Source organism: Neolamprologus brichardi, chromosome 22 (assembly GCF_056152115.1).
Source record: "Neolamprologus brichardi isolate AB-2024 chromosome 22, ASM5615211v1, whole genome shotgun sequence".
Taxonomy (NCBI): domain Eukaryota; kingdom Metazoa; phylum Chordata; class Actinopteri; order Cichliformes; family Cichlidae; genus Neolamprologus; species Neolamprologus brichardi.
In genome coordinates, this window is record NC_142124.1 from 23,212,911 (window position 1) to 23,231,029 (window position 18,119).

General features: G+C 41.2%; 1 protein-coding gene across 2 annotated transcripts in view; it reads right to left on the reverse strand.

Annotated features, from left to right (window-relative positions):
* csmd2 (CUB and Sushi multiple domains 2) overlaps positions 1 to 18,119 on the reverse strand; it is a 262,542-nt gene that overhangs the window by 169,697 nt on the left and 74,726 nt on the right. The window contains exons 4-5 of one of the 2 annotated variants that reach the window (XM_087834531.1): positions 7,022 to 7,216; positions 879 to 1,086 (exon numbers count right to left, since the gene is read on the reverse strand). In XM_087834531.1, coding sequence (XP_087690657.1) covers positions 879 to 1,086; positions 7,022 to 7,216 — 403 coding nt within the window. Of the gene's footprint in view, positions 1 to 878; positions 1,087 to 7,021; positions 7,217 to 18,119 lie in introns of those variants that run through there. The other variant, XM_087834530.1, reaches the window with a different exon arrangement.

Below are 18,119 nucleotides of genomic sequence, written 5' to 3' on the forward strand. Positions count from 1 at the left end.
TCTGTCTTTCTTTTTTTTTTTATCTGAGCTGTCTGTCTCCGACGCGATCCTGAAACTAAACCTGCATTTTTATATTATATCCGAGACAGAGGCAGCATGGCAGATTTTCCTGATGCATAAAAATGCATCTACCTGTATTCAACCAATATATAAATATATATTTGTTTTTCAAGCTAAGCTTGGCTACGCGCGGTCTCGGAAGGCGCAAAACGCCGGCGTGTATGTGTGAAAGAATACATCAGCAACAATTCTTTAAGCAGCAGTGAAAATATATCAAAGTGTAGCTGAAAGTGTGAATGCTTTAGCGTGCGTGCACCGTTTGTGCTCACGCGGGCTTCTCTCTGTTTCCGCGAGAATGGGGGTGAAACAACACTTTACGGCTGGCGGTGGTAATCGAGCTCTCTAATTACTTCCTGAGCTGAGAGAGTTGTCAGAGAGAGGAGGAGCTGCCACAGATGGTGAGAGACCCACGCTGACGCCAGGACATCCTATCTCTTCATCATTAGAGCCGAGCATGTGTGTTTGTGTGAGACTGAGTAATCGAGAGAATGAGTGCGAGCGTGTGACCATGATTGAGTGTTCAAATTACACTTTAGAACCAGAGACCATATGATATACCCAGGCTGAGTTTGTAATATAAAATCTAGGTGCTGCCTATCAAACAAATTACTGTTATCGCCCTATTTCATTTTGAAGCTAGTACCAGCTATGATCCAGCTCCACCAGACCTACATACAGTAACACCAATCCACTTCCAACCATACTTCACCACACTCATTCGACCACCTGAAAAAAAAAAGCATGCCTGTGGTGCATTACCTCTCCCCCCCCCCTTCTCAGCTCTCTCCCCAGATAAATGCCGCAAGCTGACTACTCACCATTGCGAAGAACCTTCAGTGCCGCTGACCTCCAGCAGGTCATAATCGTCCTCCAGCTGAAAGTCAGAAAAAACCAGGGCAATGGTGTCTCCCGGCTCAGCCAGCACAGTCCAGGTGCAGTCGGCATTGTTGTTATATTCAGATGGGTAATTGGGAGTAGTTATCACCCCACTCTGGCCCCGCAGTGTCCCTCCACATCCGTCATCCGCTGCAGAGAGAAACAGAGTTGTGAAAGAATTAATATCAGAAGAAAAATCTTTGCAAAACAAAAATAATCACAGACACGTGAGCGTGAGGTGTACCGATCGCTGAATGTGTACAGAGGGGTTGCGCAGATAGATAATGGTGGTCGACGTGTTCGGCAACAACTCGTCACTCAAGGTGATTTTTATGTAGTTTCCCTACGTTGGTAGTAAAATGATAGCATTATTATGAGGTTGATAATAAATTAAATCTGCCTTGGTATAGTGTCACACCGCACCTTCTACATACAACCAGTACTTGCAACACAAGTTTATTCAAGGACTTACATGACCTTTAGAGTTATTGTGTGCTTGTGTGTGTGTTCGGAACAGTTACCTTGATCCATCATAATCATCAAATGATTAAAAACAGGAGGACATTTGTGACTGCTGATTTGATTTTTTAAATCAAAGCGTAATGTGACTGTGCGTTTGCAGACACGTTCATTTATCTCGTCTCCTTAACTTCTTTTGTTTTTTTCCCCACGGTTCTCCACTGTGTGTGGGAACCGCAATTGAGGAGTGCAGGAGTGACAGGTGAGATATTTTACACAGGAAGGACAAAACTAACTGGCAAGAAACTGGTAAGGACAAAAAATGCTTTGATCTCATACTCTTTTAGCTGTTCAGCTGATATCCATCCACTTAGGTTAACTAAGCTAAATCTATCAGCTGTGAAAGTCAACATCAAAATGTTACTTCATACTGAAAGTGTGAAATAAACTCCTGGTTTGCATGTTTGTCTTTCATTCATGCCTTATTTTTTTGTGTTTGGGAACACACATTGTGCGTCATGGAGGGTGGATAGTACTACCCCAGGGGTGCATGTCAGCCTTCCATGCTGCCCACACCAATGCTATTGGTAATCAGAGATGCCACAAAGAGATATGAGGAGTCTGGAAACCCTAGTGTACAGACAACTGGCAAGCAGCTGGTGAGCAAGCAGCTTAACTGCAGTCAAAGGTCACGTTTGACTTTTGAAGTTATCATAATAAAATCTGATGGGGTAGTTTCTGGCTTAAACAAAGTGAGTTCATATTGACAAAAATCCCTCTCAAACATGGTTAAAGCCTTTTGAAAATGGAAGCTATTTATATATTTTTATTCTCCTATCAGGGTCTTGGAAGCAAACTTTTCCAATGACAACAATTATATGATTTATTTCAACATCTTCCAAAATTATATTCTATAACTTTTTTAGTCCATTTCTTTGGAAAAGAACCTAGGCGGTACTGTAAATTTTCCACCTGTTAGGAATACATTTATAAGATATACATGGGGAATATCAAGTAAGAAGAGAACTTTTAATTAAGGATTTTCCAGTATACTGATTGATACAGGACTGCCAACAAATATGAATGCAATTACTGAAGCCAGTGTCTGATGTTATCTGTTATTGGCAGATATAAGTCATAGCCAAGTTTCTATTTTATTGCATCAGCCAGAATTTCAGGATTGGTGCATCCCTACTTTTAAGTTTTTGGAGCTTTCTGAAGAAAGGCTAATAGGACAAGAAAACGTCAGCACACAGATGAAAACATCTGTAGATGTCTCAGTTTCCATGACACCAAACAAACAAACTATCTTGAAACTGTTTTGAGAAAAGATGCTGTTGACCATCATCATAAAACTGGTTCAATTCATTTTTTAAAAATCCCTACAATCAGTCGACCCCCCGTGAATGAGTGCTTGGCAACAGTAGGAAGGAAAAACTCCCTTTTAACAGGAAGAAACCTCCAGCTGAACAACACTCAAGGAGAGGCAGCCATCTGCCATAACCCATCAGAGGTGAGGTACACTGGGGGTTACTCACCACTTTTAACATAGAGAGTGAAAAGTGATAAGCCAAGAAACGCTCAGTGTGTCATGGAAAGCCCCCAGCAGCCTAATATATACCATAAGAACCACAAATAAGCCTGCAGTCTGAGAGCAAAGTGTTCAGTTGGGGTGATGTGGTGCTTTGGATAAATTCTTCAATAAGATGGGGCTTGATTATTTAAGAACGATGATGTGAAGATGTGGGGATAGGTTAATTGGATAATCCAAATTGTCACTAGGTGTGAATGTGCGAATGAATGTGAGTGTGAATGGTTGTCTGTCCCTGTGTGTTGGCCCTGCAACAGACTGGCGACCTGTCCAGGGTGTACCCCGCCTCTCGCCCTATGACAGCTGGGATAGGCTCCAGCGCCCCCCGCGACCCTGAAAAGGATAAGCGGAAGCGAATGGATGGATGGATGTGAAGATTTTAAATTCGACTCTGGATTCAACACGGAACCACTGACCAGCAACAGATATGGCTTCCTAGCCTTATTTATTGCAATTTACAGTAACAATAATAATAATAATAATAATATTTTTTCCTCTTTTTTTTACATTTTATTTATCTTTTGGCTACACATTATCTTTCTGCCACAGGCTAAATTGCATATTTCCAAGCTCAGGAGCATGAAATTGTGTAGTGAGTTACAGCATATTGTTCCTTTGTCTGCAATTTTTGCCATAGGCCAGAGAGAAAGAAGTCATAGGATTTCAAAATGCCCCACAGTGCTCTTACAGTCGTCAGGAAGCGGGGAAAGCAGCATGATGCAACTTAATGCAACGTGGGGGGAAGTGATTAAATTCTGATTAATTCAGATTTGTGTTAATCAAAGCAACTCTTTCCCGCCTCAACGGTGCTTTAAGGAGACCATTAAATAATAAAGCATGCATTTAAAATGTTGCCAGGTTAACTCCCCATGCCAGCTTCTGATATGTTCATTACAGCTGTGAACGATGCAGCATGTGACACTGCCTGAAATACAGCCTTCTTTCATTTATAGATCAGTTCACAAATCTGTGAACAGAGGGGACACGTCAAAAGAAGTTTCGAACGACACTTCCACAGTACTTGTGAAGGTGTGTGTGTGTATGCGCGCATGTGCGAGTGTCTCTGAGGACATATCTGCATCACCGCGGAGTGGGATTCATTATATCGAGTGGCCAACTAGCTGTGTGTGGCGGTAAAGAAGGGAGGAGGAGATCAAAAGTGTCTGGCCCTGTCTATCATCCACTCTACCTGTCACCACCACACTCCCCCTGAGGGAGGGCAGGAGAGTGTACGGGCGAGTGGAAACCTGTGAGGTGTGAACCTCAATAGAAGGGAAACTACGACAGAAGGGGGAAAAGAAGGGGATGAAGAGGATGACAGGTGACATGCGAGGCTGGGTAAGGGAAAAGTGCAGGAGGAGGGCGGACGATGAAGAGAGAAGAGAGGCGCATGGCGGGAGGGGCGAGAGGTGATCGTTGCAGTTGGAGTGACAGGAAGTAGAATGCAGACAGAAAAAAGGATGAGGAAGTGCATTGATATTCCACACAGGACTGTTTCTTCACACTTGAAGGGAAGTCTCCGACTCCTCACTCTTGCCTTCACCTTGACTTTTCCCCGTCACTCTCTGAATTTTCGCAGCCGGCACCGGCCGATGCGAGCACTGTACGACAACGGAGCCAAAGCGGGTTGTACCCGCAGAGTATATGAAGCCAAAGCCCGCTCCCCAAAAAACTTCTGAACCGTTCAGTATGTGAGGTGTGCAGAAACTTATTTAATTTTTTTCTTCAGTCAATTGTAGATGTCAGACTGCTTCCCACGGTTGAACAGTGCATTTTTCAGCCTGTCACTTAGGATGTCATGGTTCTCTATTAAATGTTAGGAGCTGCTTCGATTGCTCTGAGAGTCATGGCAAGATATAAGACATAAGCATGACTGATGCATGCAAGCTATAAAAATACATTAGTGTTTAATATGCATCCAGAAATCAATCCTTATATAAGACCAGCAGAAATCATGAACGCTATATCTGGGACTTTCTAATCACATGTGACCGACTACAACTAAAAGTCAGAGTGTCTTTGCAATAAGCAGGATAATGGATGCGTACACACCAAACATAAAAAGTTGTGTCAGTGTGATGCTGCAGGTATGTGCACTGACATTTAGAACTTGTCAGAAATAAGCTTATTTCTGGAAAGATATGCAGAAAAAAAAATAGCGAGAGAGATAAGGAGTGGGTCTGAGCACAGAAAAGCTCAGAAAAGGGCGACAGTGGAGATGGAAAGGGTGTCAAAATCTGAATAAAAGACCGATGTTAAATCCTTTATATGTGTATTCGTATGATAAGCAATGACATTTTTAACAGCTAAAGAAAAAAACAAATTGGGCACAAGACAGGAAATGTAAAACATTATCTGTGTCATCAACGGCTGGCTTATCATCTTTGGCCCGACAGTGCTGGCACGTTGGTCCTCTCCTGTGTCCAGAATGGTGACTGTGCCAAAATGTTCTCTCTGCTCCCAAAGTACAGTGCAAGTTCTGCTCTAGCACATATGGGCAGGCTCTATAATTGGAGTGACATTAACAATACACTTATGCATTATGAAGGAGCACTCAGGTGTACACGTTGACTTTTATGTGGCACCAGGAGACCTCAATTAATCACAGGGGAAATTGCCAGTTTCTAAAACTTGTTGGCGTGTAATTTCTGCTGAAAAGGTGACATAATCACATCCTTCAGTGCTTGAGTGATTTTTTTTTTCCCCCCAGGATGGAGCCTTGGTGAGAATGGGGTGAGGAGATTGACAAAGCTGAATTGGGGTCTAAACAGAAATTCTCTAGGAAGCAAACAGAAATGAAAGAGGGGACAAAGTTATCGTCAAGAAAATATAAATTACAAAGAACCATGATTTTGAAATGCATGCAAAATAATCTCCCATTTTGATGTGGAGAAAAGGCATGTGCATGTGCCTGCGTGTGATAGGGAGGGTGGGGGGACTGTGCTGGCGCGTGGTGCCCAGCCATGTGTGCTCCTATGTGGGCTTCCTGACTCCCGGCATGGCTGCAGATGGCATAGAGTCTCAGCGGTCTGCTCAGCAGGCGCACTGACACAAACCGTTGGCCACACGGACACAGTGACAACACACACACACACACACACAAGAAAGCAAATGAATATAGATGGTCAAGTAGTTTTCTAGGAATTAATCTTTTATTCAAAGACCAATCTTGCAAACTGAAGTACTATAGTGTCACTTTTGCCTACAGTGCAAGTATTTTCAAGAATCCTCATGTTGTGTCAGACAACATGCACTGGCAGGTGTCGCTGCCACAGGGGTGCTTGCAGGGAAGGACAACTGGCACGAGCGCCTGACTGGGAGCTAACACATGAGGTCCTGCCATAGTAAATAAGATATCAGAATAACCACCGAAAACCAGTGTCAGGTCATGTAGAGGCATGTGTAAATATACTGTATGTCGGTGCATGTGGGCTGGAGAAGCTGGTTTATCCACCTGGTGGAGAAAAGACCAAATGAGCGAGACCGATTGCTGTTCATTCCAAAAACAAGGTCAGTTATTTTTTATAGCAACTAGTAGCTATAACCAAAGCAGATTTCTTGTTTCTTTTTCTTCTTTCTTTTAAACAAAGCATGAACTTTTTTCCATAAAAAAAAATGAAAGACCTCACATAGGGGGTGGCTGTAGCTCAGGCGGTAGAGCAGGTCATCTACTGATCGGAAGGTTGGTGGTTCGATTCCTGGCTTCCCCTAGTCTGCATGCTAAATATCCTTGGGCAAGATATTAACCCCAAATTGCTCTCCGATGCATCCATCGGAGTATGAATGTGTGTGAATGCTTCTTAGAAAGCCACTTAAAACAATGTGCTTGTGTTAATGGGTGAATGCACAAGTTGTGTAAAGCGCTTTGAGTGCTCAGAAGAGTAGAAAAGCGCTATATAAGAACCAGTCCATTTACCATTTACATATCTCTGAAGAGTTCATGCAAAAGCACTGAAAACAGATTCAATTAACATGTAAAAATTTAGCCAAAAGGTCCCTTATAACAGACGGCCTTCTGCTGAGCTTCCTACTTACCTCTGCAGTAAGGAAGGGGGAAATCCCAGGCTGCAGTACCAGCTGAAGTGGCAAGGCAGGACAGGGTGGTGTGACCCTCTAGAACATGGCCCGGGCTGCAGCTGTAGCGGATCTTGTCCCCGATATTAAAAGTAGACCCCTGCTGGTGGCCGTTGAGTAGCTTTCCAGGATTACCACAAGTGTAGCTGGGCAAAGCTGTAGAAATAGAAGGGGGGGGGGGAGAGAGAGAGAAAACTGACAGTAAACGAGGCGGGTTGTGGTAAAGTATGTGGCACTGCATCACGTTAGCACTGCCAAGGGCCAGAAAACGAGGGAAAGTCTGATGACAGATTACGACACACAGAGCCATCTGTTCATGGCAACATTTCTGACCCAAGCAGCAACATCTTTCCAAAACAAACAGATAAACAGATAAAATCTTATCTTCTGAGATGTGTGCACATAGTTACATGTAGTAGCAGAGCTCCGACACAAGTTGACATAGTCGAGAAATTCCAAATGCACTAAGTGGTGTTTTACCTATCAGGGTAGTCGCTTGAGCACGCTACGTTGACCATCACTGCTTGTGCAATCATGTAGGTGCATGCAAAGGAGCACGCTCACTATTGGTAGAACCTTGACTAATTATGTATTATTATGTAAATCAAGTTCAGAGGAAGTTCAGCCAATCTCGTGTCTGTGAGCTCATGTTATGTTCCAGTGAAAGACACAGTTTCCATGTACCTTAATGACTTACGCCTGAACAGCTAAGTCTATAACACATTGCTACAGTGCTATATAGGAGTGCAGTGGATTAGAGCTTTGCTCTGCATTTCAGACAGTAAATCCTTAGAGTGTGAGCAAAAGGGCAATGACCAAACATACATCATACACACACACACACACACACGTACTCTGTGTCACCCAGCTTACTGTCCCGGTCACACACTCCCACACAGCGAGGGAGCTGGCCAGAACATGTGCTGGACTTTGGATGAAGCTCAGTCCCTCAACAGGAACTGGGTTGAACTCCAGCGAGGACAGAATGGCTCCTACACAGAAACACAGCTCGCTGGCACCTCGCCATCGTGCTCAAAACGCACTCAAGTTTTTTTTTTTTATATCCTATCTAATGTCTCCAGCTCTATAACGTATTACCAAAAAATAAATAAATAAAATATTTTTAGTCTTCTCTTACTGACTGCCCAAGAAAAAAGCATGTCTTCTTCTTAAATTAGAAAATGTTTGTCATTTGTTTAAATAACTAGCTCTTAACATTCGTAAAGACGAGTGCATGACTGGCATGTTAAGATGCTTCTTGTGATCCTTTTCTAGGGAAAAATATAATGCAATGATCTTTTTGTTGTGCTGCTTTGACGCACAAGAAATGCTTTAAGTCAAACTTCATTTAAACCCTAAAACCCCCTTTTTGTCTCTTTTTTCTTTCTTGTGATTGTTTGTTTTCATGTTTCAGGTTTCCTCACTCTAGTCTAAGCTAAAGACTTCCTCACAGCAAGGTCTAACAAGGATGGATCAATCATTTCACCCCATAGTGCATTCTACAGAGCTTGAGCTGTGGAATTAACTGGCTGGTAAATAAACTGCAAACAGTTTGTGTCCAGTCCACGCAGCAGACAACATGACCTCTACCAGTGCGATTTGAAATGTCTTTGTGTGTGCGCGAGCATACTCTGCTACTCCCAGCTGTGAAGCTAACAGAAAGAAACCACTCCAAATGTTGTTTATGTAAGTAGCTTATTACAACTTTTAGTTAAGTTTTAAAATGTGTCACGAGCCACTTTATGTATGTTTTAACCTAAACTATAATCTCTTGTTAACCTTAGCCAAGTAGTTTTGTTGCACAGACATAACAGCAAGCGAAAATAAAAGTAAAACTAAACTTAAAAATAGTCTCACACAAACCTCGGGCTCCTTCTCGAACATCATGTGTGTTTTTGACACCGCCAACCTCGCCTTCCTCCTAATTTTATTCCTCATTTTAAGCTGAATACATTATACAGTAGTTCAAGTCAGGATTGCCTACAGCTGTTTTTGCAAATGCACTGCAGCTCTGAACTTTTCCAGACATTCTAAGTCAGACATTACACTGTTTAAAATGCATGCACCCTGGTTCTTGTGACGTCTGATACCCATGATTTGCGTCAATGTAAGATTATTGCAGTTATCTGTCCTGTGCACCACAGCTACCGAGTGGGTGCGCTGCCCACTGCCTGCTTTACTAGGCAGACACCTTTTTCTAAAACCGCAGTGTTTCCAGTAACTAGAAAGCGGCTGATGCAAACTGCACCCTGCTGTGTGCTAGACGTTGTCGGAACATTGTCTGAAAGTCAACTTCAGACAGCTTTCCAACCGTATCCTCCTGACATTTCCAGGAGTTTATATGTGTAAACAGCTTACATGGGTTGATTCAGATGGTAAGGAAAAAAAATATGATTGCGAAGGTGGAACTCATATCTAAGTCATGGTTAGATACAAATTTTAACTGTCTGTGTTCATATTTGCAGGACTGAAAATCATAGCATGAGCAAGATTTCTTAAAGAAACACAATAAGGCATCTGCTTAAAGATATTCATTGTAAATTCCTGTGTTTAAAAATAGTTTCAAACCTTTGAAAACTAATAAAGGTTATTAACAGAATGTGAAGACACAGCCACTTTGTACGTATTGTGTTGAAAGAGATATTAACTGAAGCCAAACTGGTCAGGCTGTGCCTTTATGCAATACCATTTGTACCACTAAGAGGTGGAGAAATAATCTAAATTAAGTTCACATCAAGCAATAATGAGGTAAAAAAAACAACAACCAAAAAACAGAAGGAGAGTCTGGGTTTGTCCAATTCATGAGAAGGCAGGAGCAGGAAGAATTTCAGTTTGAACTCTTGTTGGCAGAGGTGGGACCACACGTGAGGAGGCAGAGAAATCACTTCAGAGAACCGATTGACCCGGAGAAGTGTCAAACTGTGTGAAAAAAAATGTAAAAGATTGGCAAATCTGTCCAGCAAAATTATGTGGCCAGTGAGAACAGCTGCCCTATTAAGATAGGATAGGTAGGTGAGTCTGATCCATATTTTTTTATTATTATTATTAACCTTTATTTAACCAGGAAAATCCCATTGAGATTAAAAAACTCTTTTTCAAGGGAGACCTGGCCAAGATAGGCAGTAGCAGGTGTCTCACAGTTACAGAAATTACTCAAACACCTGCAGCAACAACACACATGCAACAATAAGTGAAAGAATACAAATAAAATAAAATAAAATTCAATAAAATTCAAATAAAAATAAATGAATAAATAAAAAAATCAGTTAAAATGACAATCAATCTAATTGAAACAGTTGCATGTTTCAATTTCTCGACTATGCTACGTTTGTAACATGCAAAATATTCACATGGGTTTTATGTGTCCGGTGTATAAAGGCCTTAACAGGTAAAACACTGCCCCTTGTGGTCAACGTTTGAATTAAACTCTGCACTGAATCTTTGCATAAAGTATCTTCCTGTTTAATTTTCATATTTGGACGAAGGTATTTTTGACTGACAGAATAAAAATTACTTTCATTTGCAAATGTCAGAGAAAGTTAATACATTCCAGTATTTATACATTGGATCCGTAGATGCACAAATATACATAAAAGCACCAACACACTGTGTAAAGTGATTATGGAGCACAGAGCTGAATGGGTTGGTCTCACCATGTCAACCAGAATTCCCTGATTAAATGAGTCAGTATGTTTGCTATCTATGGATATGCCCTGGCTTTAACACTGTTAACCAACAGCAAAACATCTGAGCCAATTCCACACCCCTAACATTTCCCTATTCTTCTGTAGAGGGTTTTTAAGAGTAAAACCAGTAGTGACTCACAGCTGCACTTTGCACTTCTGGCTCCATCCCAATCAGTGATTTCACAGCAGGTGTTTCCCATCATCTGTTGAAGGCAGAACACCTGCTCACACGCTAAAGATGCCCTACGCGACTTGCTGCTGATTTACCTTTTAAAAAACTTGGTTAGTACTTTTGTACTCTCCCTCTGGCACAATCCAGCACTCTAATGACAGGCTGACATGTCAATTCCACACTCTGCTGTGTCACAGCCTTTATTTTGACCAGCCGATGCTACCTTATTACAGCTTCCCTTCCAACATTACCACATTAGCATACACACAAGGACTCTGCTCGATTAGCATATTAGCTGCTGGGACTGACTTTTTTTAGTGCTGCAGTTTGGCCACAGGGGGCTCTGTTGCCAAGCAGGAAATGGTTTTGACCCTGTCATTAAGCCATGTGAGTCTGAATCAAAGTCACTGTGAGTGTTTGATACTGAAGGCAAAGGATAGAGGAAGACAGAAACATGGAGTGATGCACAGGAACAGAGCTCATTCTTACAGCCGACAGTTTGACTTGAGTAAATAACAGCATCAACACTGGCTGCATTCCATTTTAGACATGCCAGTACTAGAGCCCTGATATTGTACATGTTGGCTTACCGGCATGCCTAAATGGAACGGAGCCATCGGTAATGTTATTAGTTACACCTGTGCTTTTCCTTCTTACAGTCAGAATGTCTGCGAGGTCTATTTTTAGACTGGGATGACAGATGCGTGAGAAAAAGACGGCATGAACACAGACTGGATGTGTATATTTGTGTGTCTACAAAATAGTGACAGAGACAGCGAGATGAACCAGCTGGCTGATTTCACTGAATTAAAACTGACTGAGGGTGCAGCACTGTCAGAGTGGAGATGTGTTAAGTATGGGAATGCATGGGCTCTAATACACATCCATGTGTGTCTGTGTGTGTGTGCGTCTTTGCGTGTCTGCATGTAATAATCCCATCACACTCTTCATTTCAGGTTATTAGTTTGGGCAGTAAATTAAGTCTAATAGTGCCATTACCCATGCAATCCCCAAACAGGGCTAGGCCTGGAGCGCAGATATAGCACATACATTTTTAACCTGCCGGTGAATCATCAATATTGCCTTTACTCCCACAATGTGAAGCAGTTACCAATGAGCAGCAGGATAGAAAAATATGTTTTTGCTTCGCACAAAGGAAGCCAAATGAAGTTTTTGTCTTGGCTTTGCTATTCTCCCTTTGGAATGTTCCAGAAAACAAAAATACAAGTTGAGCAAAAGTGACGCCTCTCTTTACATAACAGAAAAAAACTAGAATACCGAGGCAGCGGTGTATAAAGACAACCAGCATTCATCACAGTCTGTTCCATTCATACCTGCAGGCTAAATCCTAAACATAGAAAGAAAGAAAATGGGAGAAGCTTGAGGGGGGGGGGACATTTTAAATATTTGTTCACTTTTTTTCTCCTTTTACTTTACATGTTTTTATATATCCGAATTATTTTCCACACAATTTACAGCTTTCATAAGGAAATAAAGCAGGCCTTAGTAGTTCCTGTTTTCAAGAAGAGACATGCATTTCTTCCACCGAGTTTGGCTCATGTCGTTATATGGACTATTCCTTTCCAACTGGTTGCATCCCACCCAACAGCACCAGCCATTTGGTGTTCCTCATGGCAGGTCCATAAGTCACTTGGATGGGTGATTGTGACAAGGCCTGTCCCTGGAGCCCATGTGCTTTAAGCGCTTTCGCTGCAAGTGGTCGTCCTCATCCATCAGTGTAGCTAATTCTACAACACACAGCAGCTAGAAGTAGAAGTATGCGAACACGCCAAAGTGCACACAAACAATCAGCACAGGCACCTTGCCATCCCTCGCATCATCCATCCCTCACGTTCTTTTCATCACCTTGCCTCTACTCCCCATCCTCACTCATTCCTGCTTCCTAGAACAGAGGATGGGATGGCCTTTGACCCCAGTATGATTGATGTGCTCACTTCCTGGGTGTGTTCAAGCCTGTTTCTCTATTTGTCATTTTCTCTTTCTCCAGAAGAAGGAAAAGCTATCTGCCCTACCGCCCAACACATCTGTCACAAAACAATTATTAGAAAAGGCTTACGTTGCAAAATAAAGGCATCATGAATCAGTAACGCTGTAGTAAAAGGTGTCACATGGGCAACTTAACGACTGATAATAACAAAGTAACGACCGGTTTTGAGATTTTTTTTTTTTTTGCAAGTTAAGAAAAACTCAGAAACAGAATTTGGTCATGAAGAGTTCAGTCCCTTTTTAGTCCTCCATTGAAGACTCTTTGGCAGTAGTCACATTTCTGCAAATGCATTGTTGAAATGTATATTTAATAAACCAAAATTCAATAAAACAAACTATTGAAAACAACAAGGGTATGAATACTTTTTGATCCCTTTGTAAAAAGCTGCATGTCATCAACTGCAAGACCCAAATGATAGGGGGAAAAGAGAGCTTTGTTCGAGGATAGATTTGTTTGTTTTACTTGGGTTAAGTCGACAGTAGTAGGAGGGACAGAGACTATAAATCTAAAAATTACAGAAAGTGCAAGAAAGAAGAGAATTGAAGCGTGTTGAAGGGATGTAGAGACACAGGTTGGAGCCTGTCTCGGTAAAGTTGATGCAACATCACTCTCTCTGCCATGTATCAGATGGGAGTAGAAGATGCATGATTGACAGTGTAACAGAGCAGATAAAGTATATGCACACAAATATAGCTTGAGAGATACTACGGAGGTGCAGAATAAAATCCATGCACTACGCAGAGATTTGCTATTTCCTGACTTGACTCGTCTCATCTGCTTTTTTTTTCTTTCCAATTTCCTTCCGTACAAGTTACATCACTGTAAATAAATACAAAGCAACACAATGGGAAAAGATTGTGTGTAACGGTAATTTAATCCAACTCATTTTCACGCAAGACTGCAAGAGAGATCCAAACAGGCAGGTGGCAAGGACTAAACAGCTGCAAAGATTTTGCGCCATCATAAATTGAAAGAAATTGCAGTTCCTGGCTCTGACTTCAGCCTGACTCAACTCTCTTAAGACTATTTATGCCTTTATGTATCTGTGCAGGAATTTACATACTTGTATTATGTTGAAAGAGAAGCCACATGTGGGGTATAATAACCTAAAAAGGTCATAAAAAGCAACAATTAACTTTAATGAAATTTACTAGAGTGGAACAAACTTTGAACAAGGAAGCAAAAATAAGAAAAAGTTGTCCAAGCAGGCAAAGCACAGCTCAGGTCAGGCCAAAATAAATCTCCAAAAAGGAAACCCAAAGACAAGGGGACAAAGCAGGAAAGGACGCAGGCACACTGATGAAAAGATGATTAATGAGGGAAGATACAAGACTCTAATAAGTGGCCACAAATACAGGAACTGTAATATTCTAATTATTATTTGTCCAAAAGCCAAAACAGATTAGAAATGCCCTGTTTAAATGACCTAAATCATAATTAACCAGTAGGTTAAACCAGTGGGCTAGAACCTAAACAATTTTACTGTTTTAAATTACTTAACTTTCTAATCTTCTTCTGCTGTGTTCCTCCTGTACATACATTGCATATGTTTCATAGTTATAGACTGTATATAAACGTTGGACATAGACATTGTAACGCCACTGATCAGCCATCTTTCTGTTTTGTGTGGCAAGAGAGACATGAATCTAACTTATACTGAACACTAATAACAGAACAATCAAGAAGTAGGTCTGCCCCAAACCATGTCTTGCTTTATAGGCCTTTTTGATTCATACAAGACCATTATATACTAAATGAGTATCCCCTTGTATTTAACAGACTTTAAACTCATCAATAAAGTGTTCACTGAGGTCATATCAAGGCAGCTGAAGGCTGCTCTCATATATCGCGCTATGATCTGTTCGTTTTGCAACCATATGCCTCTTATTATCCCTTCCTGGTCACTAGAAAGAATGCAGGTTTAAAGCACTTCCACACTGGCTTCACTTTTCAGACAAAGAAGCTGAATCCGGCTTTTATATACCAGCTATAGTAAGGAAGCAAACTAAAAATTGAACTTTCCAAGCTGAACTTGTGCTCTGTGGATAGTTTGTCTTTTATTACAAATGATTACAGCAGATTTCATTAAGCCTTGACTAGGAATTGGAAAAAAAAAAGTCAATGCATACCTCCACTTAAAAAAATTTATGGTCTAGGACTAGACTAAATCTATGGCTTGGAAACTGTACCCTGAAGAAAATAAGATTAACAGTGACCATTATGCTCAAAAGACAATAGATATCTTATTCCGTGAGGCGATCAAACTTCTGCCAAATGAATAAACTGCTGATTAAATCAAATGCACGGCATATTCATAGTCGTGCTTTTCCTCATGTAAACACCGGACTGTAACAAAGTCACAACTCATACAAACAGCTGACCTGAAATCTTAACAATCAAATAGGCTATAAAAATACCAAGCGAGGACCCAAAATGTAAGAAACGTAGCAGAGAGGCAAACGGGACATCCACAGATTATTAGAATAGAAATAAGCACAGGAGATATGGGGAAAGGAAAATAAAAACTATCGTTACTAAACTAAAGTCTTACCAAATTCCTCTTTCCAATCCCTTCTGCGTGTCCCTTTCTTTCCTCTACATCTTCCTGCCACGCATTTGCAAGTGACATTGCAAGATCGATTCCAACACACAGGTGCATTAGCTCAATAAGCAGTTTCTGCTTTGTCAAGCAGCAATTCAATCAATGCCTGCTGTTCCTTACACATGGGCAGGACAAAAGCTGGCAACACCCATCACTTCTGCTTAGAGAGGCTGAGAATGCAAAAATTAACTCACACCCCCCCCCCTCCCCCCCTCCCCCAGGCCTTGTTGCTTTCTGTCTTCATTTTGAAGGAATAGTAGTTTTACTTCTTCACACTTTGTTGATACTTTGAAAAAAATATCCACATGATATAAAAACTTACAGTTTTCTGGGAGTCTGGACCTAAACTACCTAGGTATCTCATTTTAGGATAGAGGATTTCATCTAAATTGCACACTACAAAGACCAGAAACCAAAAACAGTTTAAAGAATTTCATTAATAAATTTACCTTAACATATTTTTTTTTTCATCACAAATTGTTATTTCAGTACCTGTGCCGTGTTCTCTGCAGAACTAGATTGTAGTGATGCATTTTGATTACTTCGCTTAGCCAGATTTAGATAGGCAGGGGAAACCCCTTATCACTACTGCTGAGTGTAATCACATTTGACAGTGTTAATAAGTGGAACTGTGGGTGCAGGTAATAGTTAATGTTTCACTGTGTGTCGCTGCCTCAGTGGTTCTTGGTCGAGGATTCACGAGATTTATTGCGCAAACACAATAAAAGACACACACACACACACACACACACACAAGAATGCATATAAATACAGACCGGATTGAACTCAAGATATTCTCATTTCCCACGCACACAACAGCAGGTGCAGTAAAAGGGCCAGTTCCTGTGTGGGAGGCGCTGAGGTGTGAAGGAGAGCTCATACAGAATTGATGGCTGCTGACAATGTCTGCAAAACGGAATAATGTGCCATTCAGTAGCCATTCACTATATATGAGACTAAACTAAGAGGGATCAGGGAGCATGAGAGACTTCAAGGAAAGCCAGAAGACAGATGAGAGACAGAGCTGAGGGAGCTGGGAGGAGAGATCAGTACATCTGTGTACAGCCTTGACTTTGTCTGGATTGAAGTATCTATATCCCCCTGGCTTCCCAGGCTTATCTCTCTACTGACATTACTCTTTCAAACAATAAAATCGCAGAAATCCTGCGGTCACCACTGCAAGCTCACGTTCACAGGTGCACACAGGGACATTTACACTGAATTAAGAAGATCATACGTGAATATCTGGTGCACTGGTTTGCTAAATGGCTCACAGTTCATCACTGGTGATACTGTACTACAGCGTGTGTCGTAATAATGAAGCTGTACCGATACAGCTGATTTGGCATTACACAGAGCATTGTGCAATTCTGAGATCGGAGAATTGAATTAAAACAAGTCTATCAAACCTTAAAAATGATAAGGACTGAGAGATAACACTTGAAATCAATACAACAATAAGACTCATCTTTCCCTTTAAAACGAATCTTTTCTTCCTGATCATTCTTTACAAAATTGTAATGTATTTCTGGGGTGGGGGTACAGGGGGCAGTGTGGGGCAGTCTGAAGGCCTGTTTTGAAGCCTTGAGATTAGCGTTTTCACTGTCACCATTTTGGTTTCAAAGAACTGGATGTGACATGGTGGGGAAGGTTTGACTGTGAAAGTGCTCGCATATCTGGGATAATCCTCCTTTTTGAAACATAGTATGACCAAAATGAGTGACTGAGCCCATAAATCCAACAAGAAAGTGTTTACAGAAGTCAAGTCAGAAAGGTATTTTGACATAGACTTGTATGGGACCAGAAGTCTTTTTGTAATGCTATCTGGCAGTCTTCAGATAGAAAGCAGGTTTAAGGTACTTTCCTTTGGAACCCAGAACCTATGTACATGTTCCACTGTTAATCATTTTGTGTTTTAAAAATGAAACCTACTTAATTTCACATTTCTTGTTACTTAATGAAAGAAAAAATAAACCATGCCATATCCTCATAAAGGTGCTTAGAAAACTAAAAAATGTTAATTAAAGAATTAGTGCTAACACCAAGTACCCAGTCGCGGCAGATGTCCGCCTCTCCCTGAGCCTGGTTCTGCCGGAGGTTTCTTCCTGTTAAAAGGGAGTTTTTCCTTCCCACTGTTGCCAAAGTAGCTAAGAATTAATTAAAATAACAGATGCTGATTAACTCAACCTGCTATCTGCGAGTAGAATTCTGAGAGTAGAATTACAACAATTTACACAATTTAGTAGAAACATATTTATTAAAATGTGTAGGAAGAAATCAGGATGAATTGCTACAATTAGTCCAGTTAGAAGCTCACAGCGTCAAAAACGCCTGTGTGGAACTGTGTGGAGCAAAACAACCAAAATGAGGTCCAGCGCAAACTGTGTCGTCTGCAACAGTTATGCACTTGAGCGTGGTTTGGGTTGGAAGTGGCCTTGAAAGAACAGATGAATGGGTGCTAAAGAATACTGAATAGTGTTTTGCTTGCAGCAAATTACAACACAAGAAGAAAATTCCACACAGTAGTCTCCATTTGGCAAAATAAATTCTTTAACATTTGTATTTACGGTGGACACTTTAATTCATCATTA